Here is a 20,137-nt window from a genome sequence, read left to right on the forward strand (position 1 = left end):
TTATTTGCATATAGAGCGGGGAAGTGACATCTGATCACAAGTGGTCACTTGAGACGCACGTGGAGATACCTGTTAATGCCAGGTGTGAACAGGGCCTTTAACAACGAATCATATTTTGTAAGATTATCTCATTTTTAAATGCTGATTTTGTTACATAATTTCATATGAACTTTTTTTTTTTAAATCATAAAAGTACAATAGTTAGTAACTATGGTTGTCAAAAAATGTAATGGATTAAAAGGTACAATATACAGTAGTACTGTAAAGTAGTTTGAATCTAAAATACTCTAGTACAAGTACCTCAAAATTGTATGTCCATACAGTATATAGTACATGAGTAAAAGTACTTAGTTACACTAGGTACAAATAAAAATCCTGCATTCAAAATTTGAAAAGTACAGAAGTATCAACAAAATGTGTTAAAAGTATCAAAAGTAAAATAACTCATTATGCAGAAAATGCCCTTTGTGAGTGTTAAATTATTATATACTGTATAATGTCATTGGATTTTTAATACTGATGCAGTATTGTATAAGCAGCATTTTAACTTTATTTACAACATATTTTATAAACTAATCTAATTTACAATCAGTAAAAATTTTTAATCTGAAAAGTAACTAGCAACTACCTATCACATAAATGAAAAATTATGGAGTAGGAGTGTAAAGTACCATAAAATAATACCCAAGTAAATGTAAAAATACCTCAATTACAGTACTTGAATAAAAATACCTAGTTACATCCAAAATGATTGATACTGACCCAATATCTCAGTCTAATCCTCATTTTTCTGAAATCTAATGTGACACAAATGCTCTTATTTTTACTAAAGTGTTTAGACTGTGTTCATTGATAATTCATCAAGCCTCAGCTAAGAGAACAGTTACAGAGAAGCAAACAATAGGCAGTTTTGTTATGAGATCTTAACTATAAAAAGAAAGAAGAGGAGACGTGGGTTTTAGAGCGGTACATTGTGATCTTTATGAATGCTTCGACCTGCTGATGGTGCCAGCCAATATTTGAGGGTGGGGGTTAGACTGAAATAGCACACTGGATCATGAGACGGTGATGCAAAGACACTTTGATCAAAGGAAAACTAAGGTTGAGACTATTTGGCTGTTGTGGTTTTGATGAGCGCGGCCTCTCAGATAGCATCTCTACGTGTCGTTACGGAAGGTCGTTTTGGTGGTTAACTCGCTGAAAGGGCACTCAGCATCAGTGTCGGGTAACAGCGCTGATATTTGCTCTAATAGGCTTCTTTGGTGAAATTTGAAATCGAGGCCCCCCTCGCTCGGGTTGCCATCAGCTTTCCCCTCATCACATGTGACTCAGAGATTATATTTTATAATCAGCGTGAGCAGTGAAAAAAGCTGCCTGGTGTCACTTTTTCCACTTTGGAATCAGATGATGTTTGTATGTTTGCTCAAGCAGATCTCACAAAGTCATAATTTCTGCACCATGGCAGCTTTGCAGAGCAGCGTGTTAGACAGCTAGACACTGCAATTAAAAGCAAACCAAAAAAAAAAAAAAAAACATGGCTTGTGTAGTGATTGGGTCTGATTCTAAAAAATTCTGTGAAAACCCCAGCACTAAACTGAAATCTGTGAGGAACAAGTGAATAAAACAAGACCCTTTTTCTTCAAACCACAGAGCTGTCAAGTCATTGATTTGTGATATGGATTGCTTCCTAGAATTGATATGAACAGTCATCCAAAAATAATCAGATGAGCAGCAAATCAGAAGTGAGCATGAAGGCCTGAGGAGTGAACTGAACCACTTAGAGTCTCTTATTTCCTGCCTGAAATGAAAAGAAAAAATCATTTGGAGTTGCTCTGTACAGCTGCAGGCTTGTGTATAATGCTTTGATTAGCAAGTCATCAGGACAATGTGCTAAAGCATGGCTCCATTTATAGCCTTAAGTTCATACATCAACTTCAACACGGCCATGACAGCTGCCTTGTGTTGTTTATGACGTGAACTGAGCAGGATTTGTGGCAGAAGCTTCAGAGACAGCGTGACAAAGAGTGGGCAAACTCCCTTGTTTGGCGTGACAGGGTTGAGAGCTTCCCTCCTCAACTGTCAGAGGGGAACATCTGTGTTTTGGCAAATGAGCAATGTTTGTTCTCCGACGGAGCAATCGGCTCCCTGCAGCCGTCCGAGGTGACAGTCTCTGTCATGGTCCAAGTAAAGAGTGAGATAGAGATGGAGGGGAAGCGGGGTAATCCCTGTATCGAATCCAGCTGCAGAAACAGAGAGGGAAAGTCCAGCTTTTTATGGTTCTCCACCCGCCCTGCAATCACTGTGATACTGTGGATTACACACTTGCCTTGTGCATTTCAAGGGAGACTCTCCCTACTGTTGAGGAAAAATGAAAATTGAATCTTAACACTTATAAAATGATTACTGGCATGAAGGTAAACCACATTAGGGTTTACTACTAAAGCTGCTTTACAGGCAAGATACTATATTTATAGAAAAATACACCATACTTATGTACATAAATCACAAAAAGTGGCTGAAACAGGGAAGAACTTCCTACTTGCACAAATTGAGACACTTAAGAGAGACCATTTGGGTTTAAGTCTGGTACAAAAATGGTCAAAGGCTCGGATCAGATACAGAACTGAGAACTTGACCTTGCTGTCCAAAGAAAGATGAACTTTCCAGTGATTGCTGAACTTCTTCACCACTCTCAACCACTACACACTGAGAAGATGACATTTAGTTCACTGATATTACTGCACATACTGAGTGTCTGGCTAATGAATCTCTCCAAAGGAGGCTGTGAATAGAATGTGGTCAGAACTAGGGCTGGGAGCCGAAAACCAGTTCCAAATAAGAGCCGAATCCAAAATGCAGAGAACTGGGTACCCATTAAAAATTTTGAATTTCGGTTCTGCTTATCAGTTCCTAAATGCGATAACCCTTTATTATTGCAAATTGAGGCTACATATCCACAAGGATGTGGCTACCTGCCAGGAACTCTCTACATCATGCATCAATGAAAACAGCATGTCAATTTGATTACTTACCAGCATGCACGGCTAACGTCACAACAGTAGTGAAAGATGGACCGCAGTAAATGCTCAAAAGTGTGGCTTCACTTTATTAAAGAAAACAACAAGGCAAAGTGAAATTCATGTGGTAAGCTAATTAGCTGTAAGTCAGGTTGCACATCAAATTTGACCAAACATTTAAGGCAGCACGGCATTGATCGGAAGAATGTCAAGTGTTTGATGTCTGGTGGTCTCCAAACCCAAGTGTGTCATCCGTCAGCTCTAGCACCTCACTAGCACCTCCAGTAGAGCCAGGGATACCTACCTATTTTGCGCTTTTTATGTTTCAATGCAAGGATACACTTGCAAGGAAAAACTAGCACAGTGTTTTTCTATGGCCCTAGTGTTCCTCAGGGCCTTGGTGACTGACAGACATGATTAGTTTATTTCACTTTCACATTGGCAATGCTTTATAGAACGACAAAATTTTGAGGTGGTCGAGCATGTAATCTGTCCTTCAATAAGAACCATACTGCTCCCTTTTTCAGTCCTTTTTCATAGAAGTATGCAAATACCACAGCATCCACAAGAAAATGTATGTACTGACTGTGGATCATGTGTTTTTTATAGTATGTATTCACTTTGAGAATGTTCAGTTAAAAAAAACTGTGAATTTACGTATTTTAATGAAACAATTAAAGTCAAAGTAAACACATATTTTTGTTGTCTAAACATTTGACCTTTTGGGAACTGATAAGAACCAGAATCGAATAGCAGAATCTTAATTAATAAGATTCAAACGATATCTGACCCTAATCACAACCCCAAATGTCAAATCCTGCAAATTGTAGGCTCATTATTTGTTGAGTGTTATTCATATTAAACCTATAACAATTAAAATTATGTAAGTATAATTACAATGCTTTATATTCAAAATGTTTTAAATATACCATCTAGCCTTCTAAATAATGTTGATTATGCCATAATACACACGAGCATCCAGACTTTTATGTACTGACTTTAAAATATAAACAATACAATACAATATAGTTCCGCTTAATAAGAAAAAAAAAAATCAGACTTCCTGACAAGCTGTTTTTCAGTTTGTTTTCTGAAAACAAAGAGAAGAACTCCTGCACACTTCCTCCAATGCACCTGTCACATAATCAGGTATGCAGAGTTTTTTCAGATGGTTTGGTATTTAAAAGCCTGACATCCTGAAACTCTTTAAAATGCTGTCACTTGCTTGTTTTACAACAGCACAATATCTGACACCAAAAATTAATTTGGGCAAATAAGGAGAAAACAGCATCTACAACCTTTTATTTAGGGGAAATGGGACAAAACAGAAATGTGATTTTTTACATAAAAGATTGACAAGAGCTTTACAAAATAGAAATATTTTATTTGCATTGTAGTATGTTGTTTTTGCCATTCCTCTATCACAAGAAGAGTTCATGGTAGGAAAGGTCTGTCAAAATTGATACGTAACATTTAATAAAGCCTTTGATTGTAATCCACTGTCTCTTAGAAAAACACATTATACACAAACACATTATATTATTGTATATTACATATTACCTTTAAAAATGTATCATGCAATGTTTGCATGCTGTGGAAATGATTTGTATTTAGTTACAATTGCCTTGAAAAGTCTCCCTCAGCCTGCAGAGAGCAGGTGAAGAGTGAATTCCACATTTACTATTAATAGGCCAAGGTCGATAGAGTCTTTAACTCGCTAATGAAAAGTACTGTGTCTTTGTGCAAGCCCATCAAAGTAGGAAAATAAGTGACACAAATGGGACAACAAGAAAGAGAAAAGAGGTCAGAAACTCGCAGTCCTTGATTTCACTCACAAAGTATTCAGCTTTGTTCTTGTGCCAAATAAAAACACTTTTAAAGTCTCCTCTTACATCTCAAAAGTAGTAAGACTATATAAGATATTACCATTTTTCTTTCCCTGTTTTATAAACAGTAGATGTTTGAAGCTGTTCTTTTTTCAGGTTGAATTTTACTGAAAAATCTATTGTTTTTTGAGATATCTGTTAGCGCCAGTGTTTTGGCTTCAGCTCCAGTCAAACAAAATACAGTACTCAATCTAAATCATTGTTAAGCCTTCACCTGCCTGTGCATACAAACATGGGATTTGCAGACACAACAGAAATCTGCCACCAGCCAAGTTTGTCTCTGTCATAGAAAACCAGTGTAGAAAAGGTTGTTAGTTCATTATGTCTAACAACCAGCTAGAAACAGACAGTGAGCAAGGTACCGTAACGTTTTTCTTTCCAAATGTCGGTCAATATATTGAAGTAAACTGCCATATCCTAGTCACTACTTCAAAACAACCTGAGTTTGCTTGAGAAAAGTAAGCTAATGTCATAACTTGAACTGTTAGCTACCTGGCCTACAGGCTCATTTAACAGTAAGACAAATGTTAACATGCTAACGCTACCCTCAACTAGCCAAATAAAAATCATCTGAAATTGGTGATAACATTTTGAACATAGCTGCAGTGTGATAGCTAATTTATTAGCATATGCCCAAATCTTGTGAGTACAGTGTAGAAATGTCCTGTTTTACTAAATGCCATAATAGTACACTGTCTTCATTAGTTGTGTAGACATTTGAATATAAGCATGGAATAACTGACATGCCTATCAGTTTGTCTGAATTAGACGTTAGCTAGTATGCTATGACCTGTTAAGAACTGAATACTCTGGCCTTCAGGAGAACAAGTGGATACATAGCTTGAAACTTTTTTGATTTCTCCATTTTTTTGTCTCCATGAGAAAAAAAAATACTGGGCATAGTGTCAAGGTTATGGGTTGTTCACTGTGTCTCTAGGCAACAGTATATCAAATGTTATTATTTCTCTATCGACAGCAATAAAGTGAGAGTAAACTCTGGGCAGCGCTGCACTTTGCCCTGTCGAAATCTTTCAACTCAATTGTTTTTTTCCAGCAGTAAAAAAAAAAAAAAAAAAAACCTTCAGTGAACAACATAAACTGCCGAATGTCATTTTTAATGTAAACTTTTACTTTACAGTAACTATATTTTTAAAAAAACATATTAACCTTATTAATGGTAAATCATACCTAAAGATATCTAATCTGCTCTGTTCATAATATATGTTGAGTTATTGGACAAGTGCAATGAGGTGTGTGTGGTGCAGGGATATTACTAACAAAGATATGGTTGACAACATGACTGCAGTATGCAAATGCTGCAGTGTCTTTTGATTTAGCTGCAGGTGGAACGTGCTGCAGTTGTTGCAATAAGATGTTTCCGCTTTGTGTGTGTAGGAGTCGAAGCGACGGTTCCTCGGCTTTGGTGTGCGCACTCATCAAGGTCAAGCCTCGAGTGGAGTCTGTTTAAAGCGGGCACATTGGTCTGCTGCCATTCAATTTGTTTCACGGGGAGGAAGGGAGTGGGAGGGCAGGACAAAAAGACGGAGACGATCAGAGTTTTGGTCAGAGATTGGGATTTCCTGCTTCATTCAGTTTTAAACAAATTCACTTTGTACTCTTGAAAGGAAATCCAATGATCTACACCGCAGGCTTGTACTCTGAGCAACAGAGCCAACTCATAACAAAGGGATAAAAGTCCAATCTCTGGATAAATCTGAGCACACAAATCCAAGAGAACTACTGAGGTGCCACTAGTAAAAAGAATATGCATTATTCCTCAATAAAGGTGTTCATTTGCATTTGAAAGTGTTCTCAAGTGTAGCGCGCAATATACTGTAGATAGGATAGTGTCTTGTCTCTGCTGGCAAGAAAAGAAATAAAGCTCTCCAGACAATCAGAGGATAATTACACATTTCATTTAAGCCTCTGTATATTAGTATTTGTTTTTTCATTTGCTATCCTCCAAACTTCTATGAGCGGATCATGTTTCATGCTTATGGCAATCATCTGCATACTTTATGGGTTTCACTCCAGGGCCTATTCTCTGACAATAGGCATACATTATACATGAGGTATTGTAAGAGTAAAATGCACAATTAAAACTTCCAAACACTGTAGACAGTCACTAAATCTTGAGTTTGAATTTGTTTCTTCCCAAAACTCTCATTTGAGTCTTTGTTGTGAGTCCCTGGTGGCAATAAAAGCTCCACTGTTCAAACAGATATAAAAGGAATAAATAAAACCTGTAACAATGGTCTACTACTTGAGCAAAGAAATTATTGCTATGAGTATGTTCTTTATTGTTTTAAAAGCTCTTTTATAGCAGTTGTCCTCCTGAACACATGAAATTTTAGGAAATATAATCAAAGAAAATCTGTGATATTTAGGGAACCAAATGCAAATGATATCAGAGCTGATCATACTGTGCTTCAAGATAGTTCACTATTTTGGAGAATACACTTCATGCTTTCCTTTTAAGAGCATGTCTGTGTTAAGTACAGAGTTGGAGTCAGGACGTGGTTTGTGTAACTTAGCATAAAAGCTGGAGGCAAGCAGAAACAGCTAGCCAGGCTCTGTCCAAAGCCAAAACAATACACCTGCAAACACCTCTAAAGCTGCCCCATTTACACAATGCCTCTTGTTTGTTTTCACTCATACTGTAAAAAGGATAATTTGTGATTTTAGGGAGAGTTAACGTGGCAGTATGCTTGAAACAAGATAGTTTTTGTGTACGGCCTCTGATCACGTCTGAAAGGAATGTTTTTATACTGTAGCTGTTCCAAACAGAAGACTTTCATCATAGAGAGGAGCAAGACATGATAATTGTTGAAATATGGGGATAAAGGTACACACAGTACCCCCCCTACCAATTCTGATTTGGGAAAGGTGTGAAGAGAAGGGGTTTCAGAAACTGTTCAACCATCCAACAAACACTTCGAGACTGTCCTCCCAAGAAAAATGACACAATAGGTTGTAATGTTGCCCAAAAATAACATATAGTTACATTTGAGTGACAGGTGCCATCTAGCAGTAGTAGTAATTATGACCTGGAGCAGTGCCTCAGTTGAGATGACATATGGTTGACAAACTTGTGGTGGAGTGGATGTAGGCTGTAACCAAACAGTGGACTTTGCCACATTTCCTGTTTCTGACCACAATTGTCACTTTTCCAACCTCAAGTCAGGACATTTTTTTTTTTTTTTAAAACATAACTATGATTGTCCCCACTTTAAAAAGGTCCAAACACAATGAAAGTGTCTGATGCTCGCATTTTAAAGTACACCTATTGTTTTAAATGACCGAACGTGCACCAAAAACGTGATTTGGCGCGTCAAACTGCCTTGACGCCCCTACTCCAACCATGTTTCAATTTTGGAGCATCAAATGAGGACCCAGCGACCAAAGCTGTTTTTTCTGCGGCTTTTTTTGCAAGCGAGCTGAGAGCATGAGCGAGCGGGAGAGAGAGAGACAGTGCGGCAGTGGTCGAGCGAGGACAGGGAGCAGAAAGCCAGTGAATGAGAGAAATAAAAGGTTATTTTCTGATTGTGTCATGGCGGGTCTGTTCTAAAGCACAAATAAATAACCGTCAAACACTCAACAGATGATATACTGTGGAAACAGATGCTTTTAGTTTCATTTTCCTCCTCTGCATTTCTCCTTTTCATTCATTCATTACGTCCAACTAATGCAGCAGTAAATACAAAGAACAACAGGACAAATCTGTGTTGGTTCTGTGGTATTGGCATTTTAAATTTGATGCCTGCAGTGCGCCAAAGGAGCATCAAATGACGTGCGTCAAATGAGGCGCATCATTCATTGCTTTCAGTGTGTTTGGCCCTTAAGGACGTAGTAACTGCAAACCCACACCACATTTCTCTAACCTTAACAAAGTCATCATTTTAACCCAAGCCATGATCTGACCTGAACCATGACCCTAAACATAACCAAGTGGTTTTTGTGTCTAAACCTAACCAGACCTTAACCACAGCACTGTCACATCATTGAACTTAATGATTTTGTGATATGTAACAGTTTTGGAAAACACAGACAAACTATGTCGTCCAGTTGATTACTGCAGACAGGGATGCCAGATTAGAAAACACTCCTGTGTGTTATTCTGTAGTGTATGGTCAAACAACCTAATCTGTCATTTTTACGGGTCAATTTGTAGGACTTTGGTTGATGCATACTTACATCTTTATGTGCTTACTATGTATACAGTAGATGCAGTTAGATGGGCTCCGAGATAAGGAAACTATGGCATGTGAGTGGAAGACATTCGTTTCCACGATGATAAAATTAGAAAGACAGGATTAAAGGTCCTTCCAGTAGCTGTTCTGGAGCTTTCAATTGTATAATTTTAATGGATTTTTCTGAACACCTTAGGGTCTTTCCCATATTGGCCAAGTAGGTTTTTTTTTGTTTTTTTCTAACCTTAACCTAGTAGTGTTTCTTCCTAGTGCTGGCAGAGCAGAAAACTTTCATACTAATCATTTTTGTGACATGAATAATTCTGTCATAAGAGTTTTCGAAGGTGTCAATTTAAAATGTATCACTTCCTGTGCAGCAGAAAAGAGACTGCTTAAAACAGCAGATGGAAAAACCTTCATTAACTGAAAACCGTCTGGTTCACTTTGTTGTTATATCAGAGACGGGAGAACAGCAAGACAGATATTTACCTGATAGAAAATATGGTGATGACCTAAACAGCAGGTAGTTTGTATTCATACTGCAGTAATTTTGTATTTTTGCAGGAGCTTCTAAAGGAACCTCCGAAACAAGGTCAAGATGTGAAATAGCCTTAAACTGTAACAAATCTTCAGCGGCTCGCTCTGCCGAGCACACCGCTGCACCAATGACAACACAGCACATTCAGGGACAATGAGATGTCATTTATAGAATTGCACCCTTAGACGGCACCCAACAAACGATGCTGTAGCAGTCTGCCCTGCACTCTGTCACGAATGACCCTTTCTTCACACACACTCTCATTGCTGTGAAATGAGCAGCAACATCAACTGGCCACCATTTCAACCCAGCCTCCAATTCTTCGGCTAACCACCGGCTATAAATCTGTCTCCATGAAGGTGAACATTAGAACCCGCTGCTCTAATACGAATACCTAGGTGTACAATCTGAGGTCCATTAGAGCAAATTCATAAACCTCACCATTATGTTACTATCACACTCAACATTTGGGTGAATTTCTTTCCACAGGTCTCTCCAGTTACCTTGAATTGTGTCATAAAGCTGTAAATCTTGGTCTCTACAGAGGTTTATATCACCGTGTTGATGGAAAAATCCACCAGAAAACTCTTTAGTTGTTCTGTGTTTTATGCTTCCTTCTGTGGATAAGTGGCTAAATAACATGATGTCCAGATATTTTCAGCATGCCCAGAAGCATTCAGGGGCATTATGGTTTTTAATGGTGTTAGAAAGTCTGAGGTGGAAGCAGTGTGAGAAATACAGGGGGTCTCCTTAATCAACACTTACCTAACTAAACTTCCAAATACAATTTCTGGTGGGTCTCAAAAAATAAGATAATTATTCTCTATTTGTCTGAACATGTGGAAACACAAGCAAGCATGATTTTATTTTTATGATTAATTTATTTCCTCTGGCCATAGTGTACTTTGGCACCCAAAGCGTTTGCATGAGACTTTTTGAATATGAGTCGGGTCTGGTAGCAGGTTTTACCTCAGTGGTTCAGGTCAGGATTTGATTTCAGAATCATTTCTGATAGCGGGTTGGTTCTGGTACTGAGCTTTGCTGGTACAGGGCAGGTATAAGTCTGCAAAACTGTACCTGTGCGGGAGTCTAAGCAGGAGATATATGCAAGTTTTCAATAGCATCTCTCAGTAACATCTTATTTTTTTACAGCACAGATGTAATTATAGGGTATACACTACTCTGTTTTTGAAGTACACAGCATGGGACCCCCTGATTGGGTTTTTGCACATTGGTGGAAAACTAACTGATCAGAGCATGTCTTTCTTCTCCCTCTATATGTTCTCAACTAATTTTCTAAAAGTTGAAAACAACAAAACAATGGTTTGAAAGTTGCTTTTCTATGTGCGTACACTGTATATGCAGACAAGCACAGAGTCAGCCACTATGAGAAATTGCCATGTCATAATGATAGACTTCTTCCTAATGATTTTAGAGGACACTTTGAACATGTGAGCCCCTTTTGTTATTGCTGGTGCTATTCTGACACGTCACTCGATATTAATTCCTGTGTGACACTGGCAGGTATGAGAGAATCTGGACAAAAGGTCACGTTCGCTTTTCCAAAATAAACTTAATTACACAAATAACCTGAGAGTCCCAAAGAGGTTTAGCCAATCTATATGTCAATGAGGCAGGCAGATAATAGGCGGGAGGTGGTAAATAAGGCGTAAACGCAGCTTGTAACATTGCACGCTTGTGCCATACGACACCATGCCTCTTCCAGTAATTACCGTACTGCTCCTGCATCCCTGTTTGAAATTTGATCGCTGTCTGTCAATGATAACACACTGTGCCAGATGGTTTATGCAGTGTGGCCCAGCTTCACCACACTTCATTAGAGAGAGGGAGTGCAGAGGAAAAAGGTATTGCGGAGGGATGGATTAGCCACTGCTGTATAGCCTTGAGAGGCTTGTCGAAGCCTGTTGGGGCAGCAGAGGGTCTTCACCTTCTGTTCTTGTTCCCGCTGTAAGATCCTTCTGTTCAAGGAGAGACGAGAGGAAGTGCAGGGGAAGAAAGAGAGGATTTGGTGACAGTGATCTCTAGGGCACATTCGCAGCTGTAGTTTGTTTTGAAAAGCATTACAAGGAATAAGTGCCTGTATCTCTTCTTGATAACAGCAAATATGCATTCCAGCAAAGTAAGCTATTGTGAAGCTAAACTGTGAGCTAGTACAACAGCACCCTCTTCCTGTTCTGTGCCACAAAGCCTCCAAATCCATCCCAGGGGCTCACACTGTGAAATGGCAGGCTGACAGAGATGCTAATAGATGATGTTTGGTTAAAGTAATTAATATAATTGTCACAGAATTAATGTGCCGATAACTGGTGTTAAAATATTTATAGATGCTGCTCTACAGGAGGCAATGTTAACAGTATGAGTTTACTTAAATGTGTTTAAACTTCTCCTGTAATAAAAGACCTGCTCAAGGTAACACTTCTCTTTCTATTTGTCAGGATGAGTGAGCGATACACGCAGATCGGAAGCAAAGGGGCTCTACTTCTAATGGTGCTTGTGATCAGTGTCTGGGAGATGTCTGTACCAACAGAAGGCTCGACAGGTGAGTACATTTAAACAGAAGCAAAATCTGGTTTTATATTGCTCCTTAAGTGTCTTTTTTCACGTCTCATTACTGTGACTTCTCAGGTGTACCAGTGGAGAGGTTCAAATGCTTTTACTTACTGTATACTTACTCCAATATAAACCTGTTTCTTTTCAGGACAAATAAACATTCCAGTGTGGCAAGCTAATGTGAGGTTAAAACTGTCACCTCCTGTTTCTGTTTTTGTGCTAATCCTCACATCATCTTGTGGAATTAGAACCTAAATATCTTAATGGTGACACTTAAGAAGTTTTAGAAGCATTATTAGCATATCTTCTCACAGACTACCATGAGCCTACTGCCTTATTACTGATTTTGGCCCCAGGCTCTGACTGAATCCATGTAGTGGTCTTTAGCTAAGATTTATGGCAAAACAAGCTTGATATTTATATGAAATCATGTATTTTTTGCAGCTATTGCTTGGTAATGGAGTATTTTCTTATTGTCAACAAACCCCATGAAAAGACCAAAAGCAACAATGAATTGATTAAGTATTGTCTGTGTAGCCAAAGCTTGATGTAGCTGATTCTCTGTGCCGTAGACCTCCATTGTTGTCTAAAAAAGGTTAAAAACTTATTAATAAGCCACACTGTTAGACTGGGTAACATGTTCCTTCATTATGATGGACATTGGTACTATAGATAAGATCAGTCCCACATGTATCGACCTGCTGCCGCAAAAACTCAGTAGCACAGCAAATGTGCATTAATGCGCAGCTGAAAATAGTCCTCCACAAATGCACTTTTTCCTCCAGTTTGAGTAAAGTTTGCTAAACACTACAGTGCCCGGCTGTTTTACTGAGCCTCTTGAAAAGATAAAGCTTTATATTTGTGACCCACTTTTAAAAATGTACGTCTTTGCTAGGAACTAATGTGCTTGGGGCTGTGAGCAACAGACTGCAGAGAAACACATTGCTGGGTTTGGTCTTTTGAGAGTGCCAGCATTTTCCATAAATCATTTTTATCAATGCCATATACCCTATAGTAGCAAGGCAGAAAGCGGCAAAAGTTTTCCATCAATCCCAACAGCAGATGCAACCATTTTAAAGCATGGGTTTTTAAAAGGGCACTCTAGCAATTTAATATTATATTTCACCAATAATATCTTGACTTTAGTCCCTAGTATGGGTCAAGCCCCAAAATGTTTGCTGATACAAGTCCCATAATGCAACTCAACAGCGTCCTTTTTGTAAAACTCTCCTTTCCTGGTAAATTCCCACTTCATTCAGACTCCATGCCCCCAGGCTCTCTGTTAATATTTGTAATCTCCATGTCCAAGCTGAGATAGCCCATGACATCTTGACAAAGCTCTGCCAGAGCCAGAGAAGACATTTAACAACTGGTATATGGGATGATCATTGTGCTTTATGAGTAGTAAACTGACACTGATGTGTAAAATTGGAATTCCACTTCAAGGTATTTAATCCAGTAGCTATAAGGAACTGAAAATCTGTTCAGGAAACAAGGAAAAGCAGAAATCTGATGAAGGTCAAAGACCATTAAATCTTTTTATTCTACAAAGGATTCAGAAGAGGAGACATTTGCTTCAGTGTCTCAAAGAATCATGCTGAAGATAGTTTGGTTCTGGTTGTGTCAGTCTCATGATTTGCTCAACATAACCTATCAGCCAGGTGGTCCAAAGCAGCTCAAAATAAGGTCAACGTTCTCCTTCACATCTAGACATAAACAACTTTCTGTCGACGAGCTTGTTGAGTTTCTATTCATCTGTTCATTCAGCTCTGCAGCAACCAGTTGGACTTGTGGAGGCTTAGTGTGAACCTCACCTTTCCATTCAACAGAGAGTGACCTGCTGCACCAATACAAGGAGAGATGCGGGGCAAACACACTGAAGAGTGGTGCCACAGTGGCGGCAACTTCTCATGTGAGGTGTTTGGAAAGGAATTTCTTACTATACAGCATCACAAATAAAATGTCACAGTAGTAAATGGGGGAGTAATTGGATTGAAACAGCTATTTTGGAGGTACGAGTCAAACTTGTCTCCCCTTGCCTCATTAAAAGTGTTGTCAAGTCGTCACCAGTAAACCCAGGGAGATCAATTATGGCAACTCAGCAACATTACAAGTGGAGGCCAACCCACATGTTTCATCACTTCGGAGTCCCACTGACAATACACAGCCTCAGGTAATTGGTGGTGTACAGGCAGTGTTGCCACTGGACAGGATGTCCATTTGTGAGCATGATAGAAATCGCGCATACCTCTCTTCTCTTTGTCGACCAATTAGATAGGAACGCAGTGCTTTGATATGCGAGCCTTTGATTGGCAGCAATCTACACTCAAGGCGCTCATCATTCCAGCAGGAAGTGGATCAGAATAATCTCACACACATTCAATTTCTCTCTGATAGCCACCGCAGCCCCTAATTTCCCCTGGGTGTTATTTCTGTTGCTGTAAACCTGTTATCATTCAAGGGATGAAATGAACCCAGAACACGTCCAAAATAGAGAAAATGTATTTCTTCCCAGAGAACACAAGAGGAAGAAGAAGAAAAATAAGCCTACTCTCTGAAGCGTGGGGCAAATTTAGTTCATTTCATCAAGGAGACAAGTTGATTTAGAAATACACATATGAACTTTCACTTCTTTAAATAACTGGTTTGTGTCAGCAAAGACGGGATCAAGTTTGCACCATCAAACATGCTTTTCTACTCGCTGACAGTTATGTAAATACATTTTATTTCCACTCTAATTTATCAAAAAAAGAAGATTTGCTTTCACGCTCCCTTGTCATGCTGTGATACTGTACGCCTGCCGCAAAAAACTCTGTCCTTTACTACTGTGGAAGTTTACAACACAAACTTAATACGTGTCAATGGTCTTTCTGTTCATCTTTGTCCTTTATTGACCAGGAAGGAGGCAGAGGAGACGAGTCAGACAGGATTCAATCCCAGGCCAGCTTGGCACATAAGTTGTGGGGACATTTCATTTATTTTAATCTACTGTAATCGACCTTTTGAGATCCTTATCGGTGCTTGTACATGCCTCCTTACAAATGCAACTTGTTGTTCCTTATTTTTACTCCTTTGCCTTGTCTGTCTCAAAAAAAAGAATAGTTTGACATTTTGGGAAATACAACTATTTGCCTTTTTTTTGATGAGTAGATTGATACCACTCTCTTATCTGTAAATTAAGCTACCATCAGCAGCCTGTTAGCTTAGCCAAACAGGAAACAAAAGACAGAAAACAAAGGAAAACAGCTAGCTTAGCTCTGTCTAAAGGTAACAAAATCTGCCTACCAGCACCTCTAAAACCCACTAATTAACATGTTGTTTAATTAATTTGCACAAAAAACAAAGTGTGAAAACAACACGTTTTTTGCAGGGTTATGTGCCAGACTATTTCCTGGAGTCTTGTCGTCAGCATGAGGTTGCCAGGCAACCAGTGAGGAGGTGACTATACCTGGCCAAGAAAAGCTAACCAGCTTCATATTTACTGTACAGACGTGAGAGTGATGTCAATCGATACTTCTGAAAACGTTGAACTATTCCTTATAGGTATGGTTAGGGTTAGGCAACTAAAACACTTGCAGTTAAGGCACGCTACTTCCTGCATTAGCACTGAATGGTGGCATTGGATGTAAATCCCGAACATGTAAATCCTGAACATTTTCAATTTGGAGAAATCAAATAATGCAAAGATTGAAAAGTTTAACAAATCGATGCACAAAAAGACAATGATATAGTCAAATTGTTGCCAAGTATGGCCTTGATATGCTAAAGTTACAATTTGTGACTGATATGTAAGAGTTAATCCTCAGTGAAGTAGGTGACACTAGCTCAATGAACACACAATTAATCAGATATGTAAAAATAAACTTTACATCATCTGAAAAATGGCAGGGATACATCTCTAACTGACTTTATTAACGTAACTATCTCTGGACGTGATATTATGTAGTTGCCCAAGTGTGTAGAGGGTTTAAATTTTGACCTTCAAATTGTGTTGGTGTGATCCCTGCAGAGACATTACAGCTTGAATATCAGTGTCCACAATGGGAAACCACTTAGCAAGAATCAAAGCATACAGGTTGCTAAAGGGAAACTTGAACCTGAGTGGAATGAAATGTATTTGATGGTTTCTACTCAGTATTTTTAGACGTGTAGCTCTCAGGTAGTACAGGTGTAGTTTCAGTTTGCAATATGTCATTAGAGGTTCTTTCCTTGCTGTTGTAAATGTTGCCCTGACATATGACCTTGATGTCTGACTTACTATACATCCTGTGTTATATGTATCATAGATTGTTGCTTGCTCTGCACCTTCCATTTTCTGCACTTTGTAATAAAAATGACTTATATGTTGCATAAGAAGCATCTTGCCAAGAAAGGAAAACACTACTTGCACCCTTGAGAGAGCAGTAACTAACAGTCAGAGGCACTACAGCATCTCCATGTTAAACATAACATCAATCCACTCAGTATTTTACAGTTTGTCTCCTTGTATCTGATTTGTAATTGTGGCTGAAAGATTGTGCTTTCGCAAAGTGGTTTCTCCTGTCACTCCTACAAACTGCTACTAAAAAAGTAAAAAATAGTTTGAGGGGAAAACCTGTTTATCACTATTAACACCACACATCTACATGTTGCACCTCATTACGAACACTGTAAAATATTTGACTGTGAGTTTAGAGTAAATTAATGGCTACTGGTAGCCTACTTTCACAGTAAGCTACTGTCACACTCTCACAGTAAATTACTGTAAAATACAGCACCATCAAATTACTGTAATGTAGCAGTATGTTGCTATAGAATTACTGATTTCACAGTAAAAATGTCCACCAGATAACTGATACAGCAGTATGCTGTTGTGTAAATACAGTATATAATGTAAAAGTATGCAACTCAGTAGCCAGTAATTTACTGTAAATTTACACTTAAAATAGTTTACCCAGGGGAAAATAAAATACTGCAAATTTGCTGTGTTCACATTTTTTTCTGTTAACCCGCATTAAACCTATAACATAAAAAAGTTAAATTCAAATATCAACACAAACAAACTAATTTAAGATTTATTTAGCAATTTTATATACACTTTACAGGTCAGTGCTACTACTGCAGGGCAATGCAATGATTTTTGTAGGTTGACCTTGCATAATCTTGGAAGCTTGAACATTAACAATAATAATAATAATAATAATAATAATAATAATAATAATAAATTCATACTTGAAGTTGGTTTACATCCCAAATTTTGTTTCATGGGGTTTCAATTTAGAAATGTATTTATCAACACAATGTAAAATAGCATATCTGCATTTACAGTAAAATTGAGTACACTACCATATATGAAAGGAAGGGTTCACATTTTTTGAAGTCTGTCTGAAAACAATTCTCACATGACCATTTGTATATTTATTATTCATTTATACTTTGAGTTAAACTAGCCACGAAGAAATCTCCTCCTGATGGGAGTCCAATACAAGACATGAGGGACGAAGTCCTCATCCTGTGCAGGAATTACTCCCAAAGTTCAGCTGAAGATACTAATAGAATTCATCGGTATGAGTTAGTACAAAATTCCCTCTGTGTGACAATCCTGCCACAGCTCAGCAAGGAAACATTGTGGAAACAAAATGAGGGAATATTGCACTAAAATGTTAATAAATAATAAACCAACTTGATTTGTTTAACTCAAAATGCTGAAGCCTTACAGTATATTAGCTTTGGCTGAATGTTGAAATTTTTGCACCGAGTGACTATAGATTTTGTCCCCTATCACATACATAGGAATTGTTTTAGGATCGCTTCTCTTCCAGTGTGGATGGAGGGAACAATCATAACCACCAATAACTTTTTCAAGATACATGTGGACATGTCAGTATTGTTTTATGACAGACTTGAAAAATGTATACCTATCCTTTAAGACCTGATGCTGGACAGTGTAAGATGTGCCTTGTGTATGTCTGGAAGGAAACTGATAACAATATAGTGCTACTAAAACTGAAATATCTGTTAAAGACACAAATTTGTATCAGAAAAGCATATAAATAACTGAAAAGGAAGAATTAACTAATATCCCTGATAATATTTTTGCAGTTTTTCTTCAACCTGTTCCATCTTGGTTTCACTATCAGTAAACACTAATCGAAACTGAAGATGAGCCTCACTATCAACCTCTATTGAAGATAAATCAAGTGGCACCCTCTAATTTCAAAAGGTTGCTTCTGTCTATCCAGACAGTGACAGTATACTGTGACTTCATGGAGTATGGTAATCCAAATGTTCATCAGGGCTGTTGCTACGAGTTTGTTTTGTCATCTCAGTGGTCACACACTCCCCTAATGAAGCTTTAAGGGGTATAGGTACTGCAAGGGTTCATTCAAGAAAAGTGAACAGTGAAACAAACACACAAAAACAACCTTGTGTAATCTTTAAACCACTCATTTTGACAAAACACCAAAGGAGGAAATCTTGTGCTACATGCAGGTCTGCACTGTCTGTTACAGGATGTTTACAATGGCATCCACTCAAAGTCCTGTTTACTTTTTTACTAAAGGTTGTGCCTTGAGAGGAAGTTGTGTGTGAGTGAGTGCAGTAGTAAGAGTGATGAGAGGGGCTTAGGACAGAGAGGAGAGGGGGGAGAGCTGCAAGAGAAGGGCTTTATTTTCAAATTCTTTTTTTTTTCCTTCTTTTTTTTCTTTTTCCAGAACACTGGAATTAGACATTAGATATGAGCCCATTTAAACTTAAACTTTAAACTTACTGGGGGAACAATTAGCTTAGCTACTGTATCTCTGTCTGCCAACTCTTTACTCCTGCTTCAAAAACACACATATTATAAAACAGCTAATGCTAGTTAAGTTACAGGGTAAAATAATATACATTATCAGATCCAAAACCCTGTTGATTAGTGAGATAACAAACCTGATTTCATTACTCACAGTATCTGAACCAAAGTCCCAAGGTAAACTCTAGATTGGATGGGCTGGAGGGACGAACTGTCACATGTTAGGGTTAGGCTGAGGTTAAGGTTAGCGTACAAATCTCCGAAGAGCTTTGCAAATCGTTCCTCCAGCCAATCCAATCTAGCACCAACTAAGTCCCAACCATGGATGTATAATAAGATACCAGACTGAAAATATTGCCCATTCAGTCCAATAAGAATTGCTCAGCTGGGGCATACACCAAAAAATGTTCTTAGCTTCCAGGTTTGCTTCTGCATTCTGAATATGCATAGTAGTGTTTCCCCCAATGGTTCCCTCTCAGCCCATAGACTTTACATTGTGATGGTGTCACAGATTTTTAAAAGTCACTTTTCTCGGCTGGAGGAAAGTTACAAATATAAAACCTCCATGGATCAAAAATTCATAATAGAAAAAGTCTAATTGACCTTGTTTGCAGTGAGAGGTGTCCTGTCAACAGCTTTACAGATGTCTCTTTTATAATGGTGGACTATGGGGGAAAATGCTTTTTGGGCTGCAGGGGTATTTTCCACTGCAATACTCTGAGTGACCACTGGGAAATGTTGGCTGCAAGTCTGAGCAGCAGAGCCCTATCTATGACCTCTATCTATGTGTGATGTTCAAATTCAAATTTCACAGTAATTTCCTGTGTAATGTCCATGCCTACATTGATTTCAAAGTAGAATTCAAGATACAGTATTATACTGTGAAATATTACAATGAAATCTTGTGAAATAATTTACAGTGTATCTTTGCACAGATGGAATTACATTCAGTGAGCTTGTCATCAAAGATAATTTGTCTATATGAGAGTTGGCATTTTGGGCTACATAACACTTTGTTTCATTCACAACAGCTCCATGAATGATATAAAGTATGCATCATTTGCAGTTCCCTCACTGTCCCCAGAGACCAACGTAGAGTATTAAAGCTTTTCAAGCTGAGTAATTTCAGTGCTGCACGGATCATCACTTCTCACTGAAAGCAA

General features: G+C 38.3%; 1 protein-coding gene and 1 long non-coding RNA gene across 4 annotated transcripts in view; one reads left to right on the plus strand and one right to left on the minus strand.

The window, feature by feature from the left end:
- LOC137175903 (chemokine-like protein TAFA-2) overlaps window positions 1-20,137 on the plus strand; it is a 76,878-nt gene that overhangs the window by 31,353 nt on the left and 25,388 nt on the right. For 2 of the 3 annotated variants that reach the window (XR_010925739.1, XM_067581840.1), the window contains exon 2: window positions 12,088-12,191. Coding sequence is in view for 2 of the 3 variants with exons in the window: in XM_067581840.1 (XP_067437941.1) it covers window positions 12,089-12,191 (103 nt within the window). In the remaining variant the exon portion in view is untranslated. Of the gene's footprint in view, window positions 1-4,641; window positions 5,262-12,087; window positions 12,192-20,137 lie in introns of those variants that run through there. The other variant, XM_067581841.1, reaches the window with a different exon arrangement.
- Window positions 1-20,137, minus strand: part of LOC137175905 (uncharacterized) — a 59,516-nt gene that overhangs the window by 30,331 nt on the left and 9,048 nt on the right. The window lies entirely within an intron of this gene.

The sequence above is a fragment of the Thunnus thynnus genome, chromosome 23 (genome assembly GCF_963924715.1).
Source record: "Thunnus thynnus chromosome 23, fThuThy2.1, whole genome shotgun sequence".
NCBI lineage: Eukaryota > Metazoa > Chordata > Actinopteri > Scombriformes > Scombridae > Thunnus > Thunnus thynnus.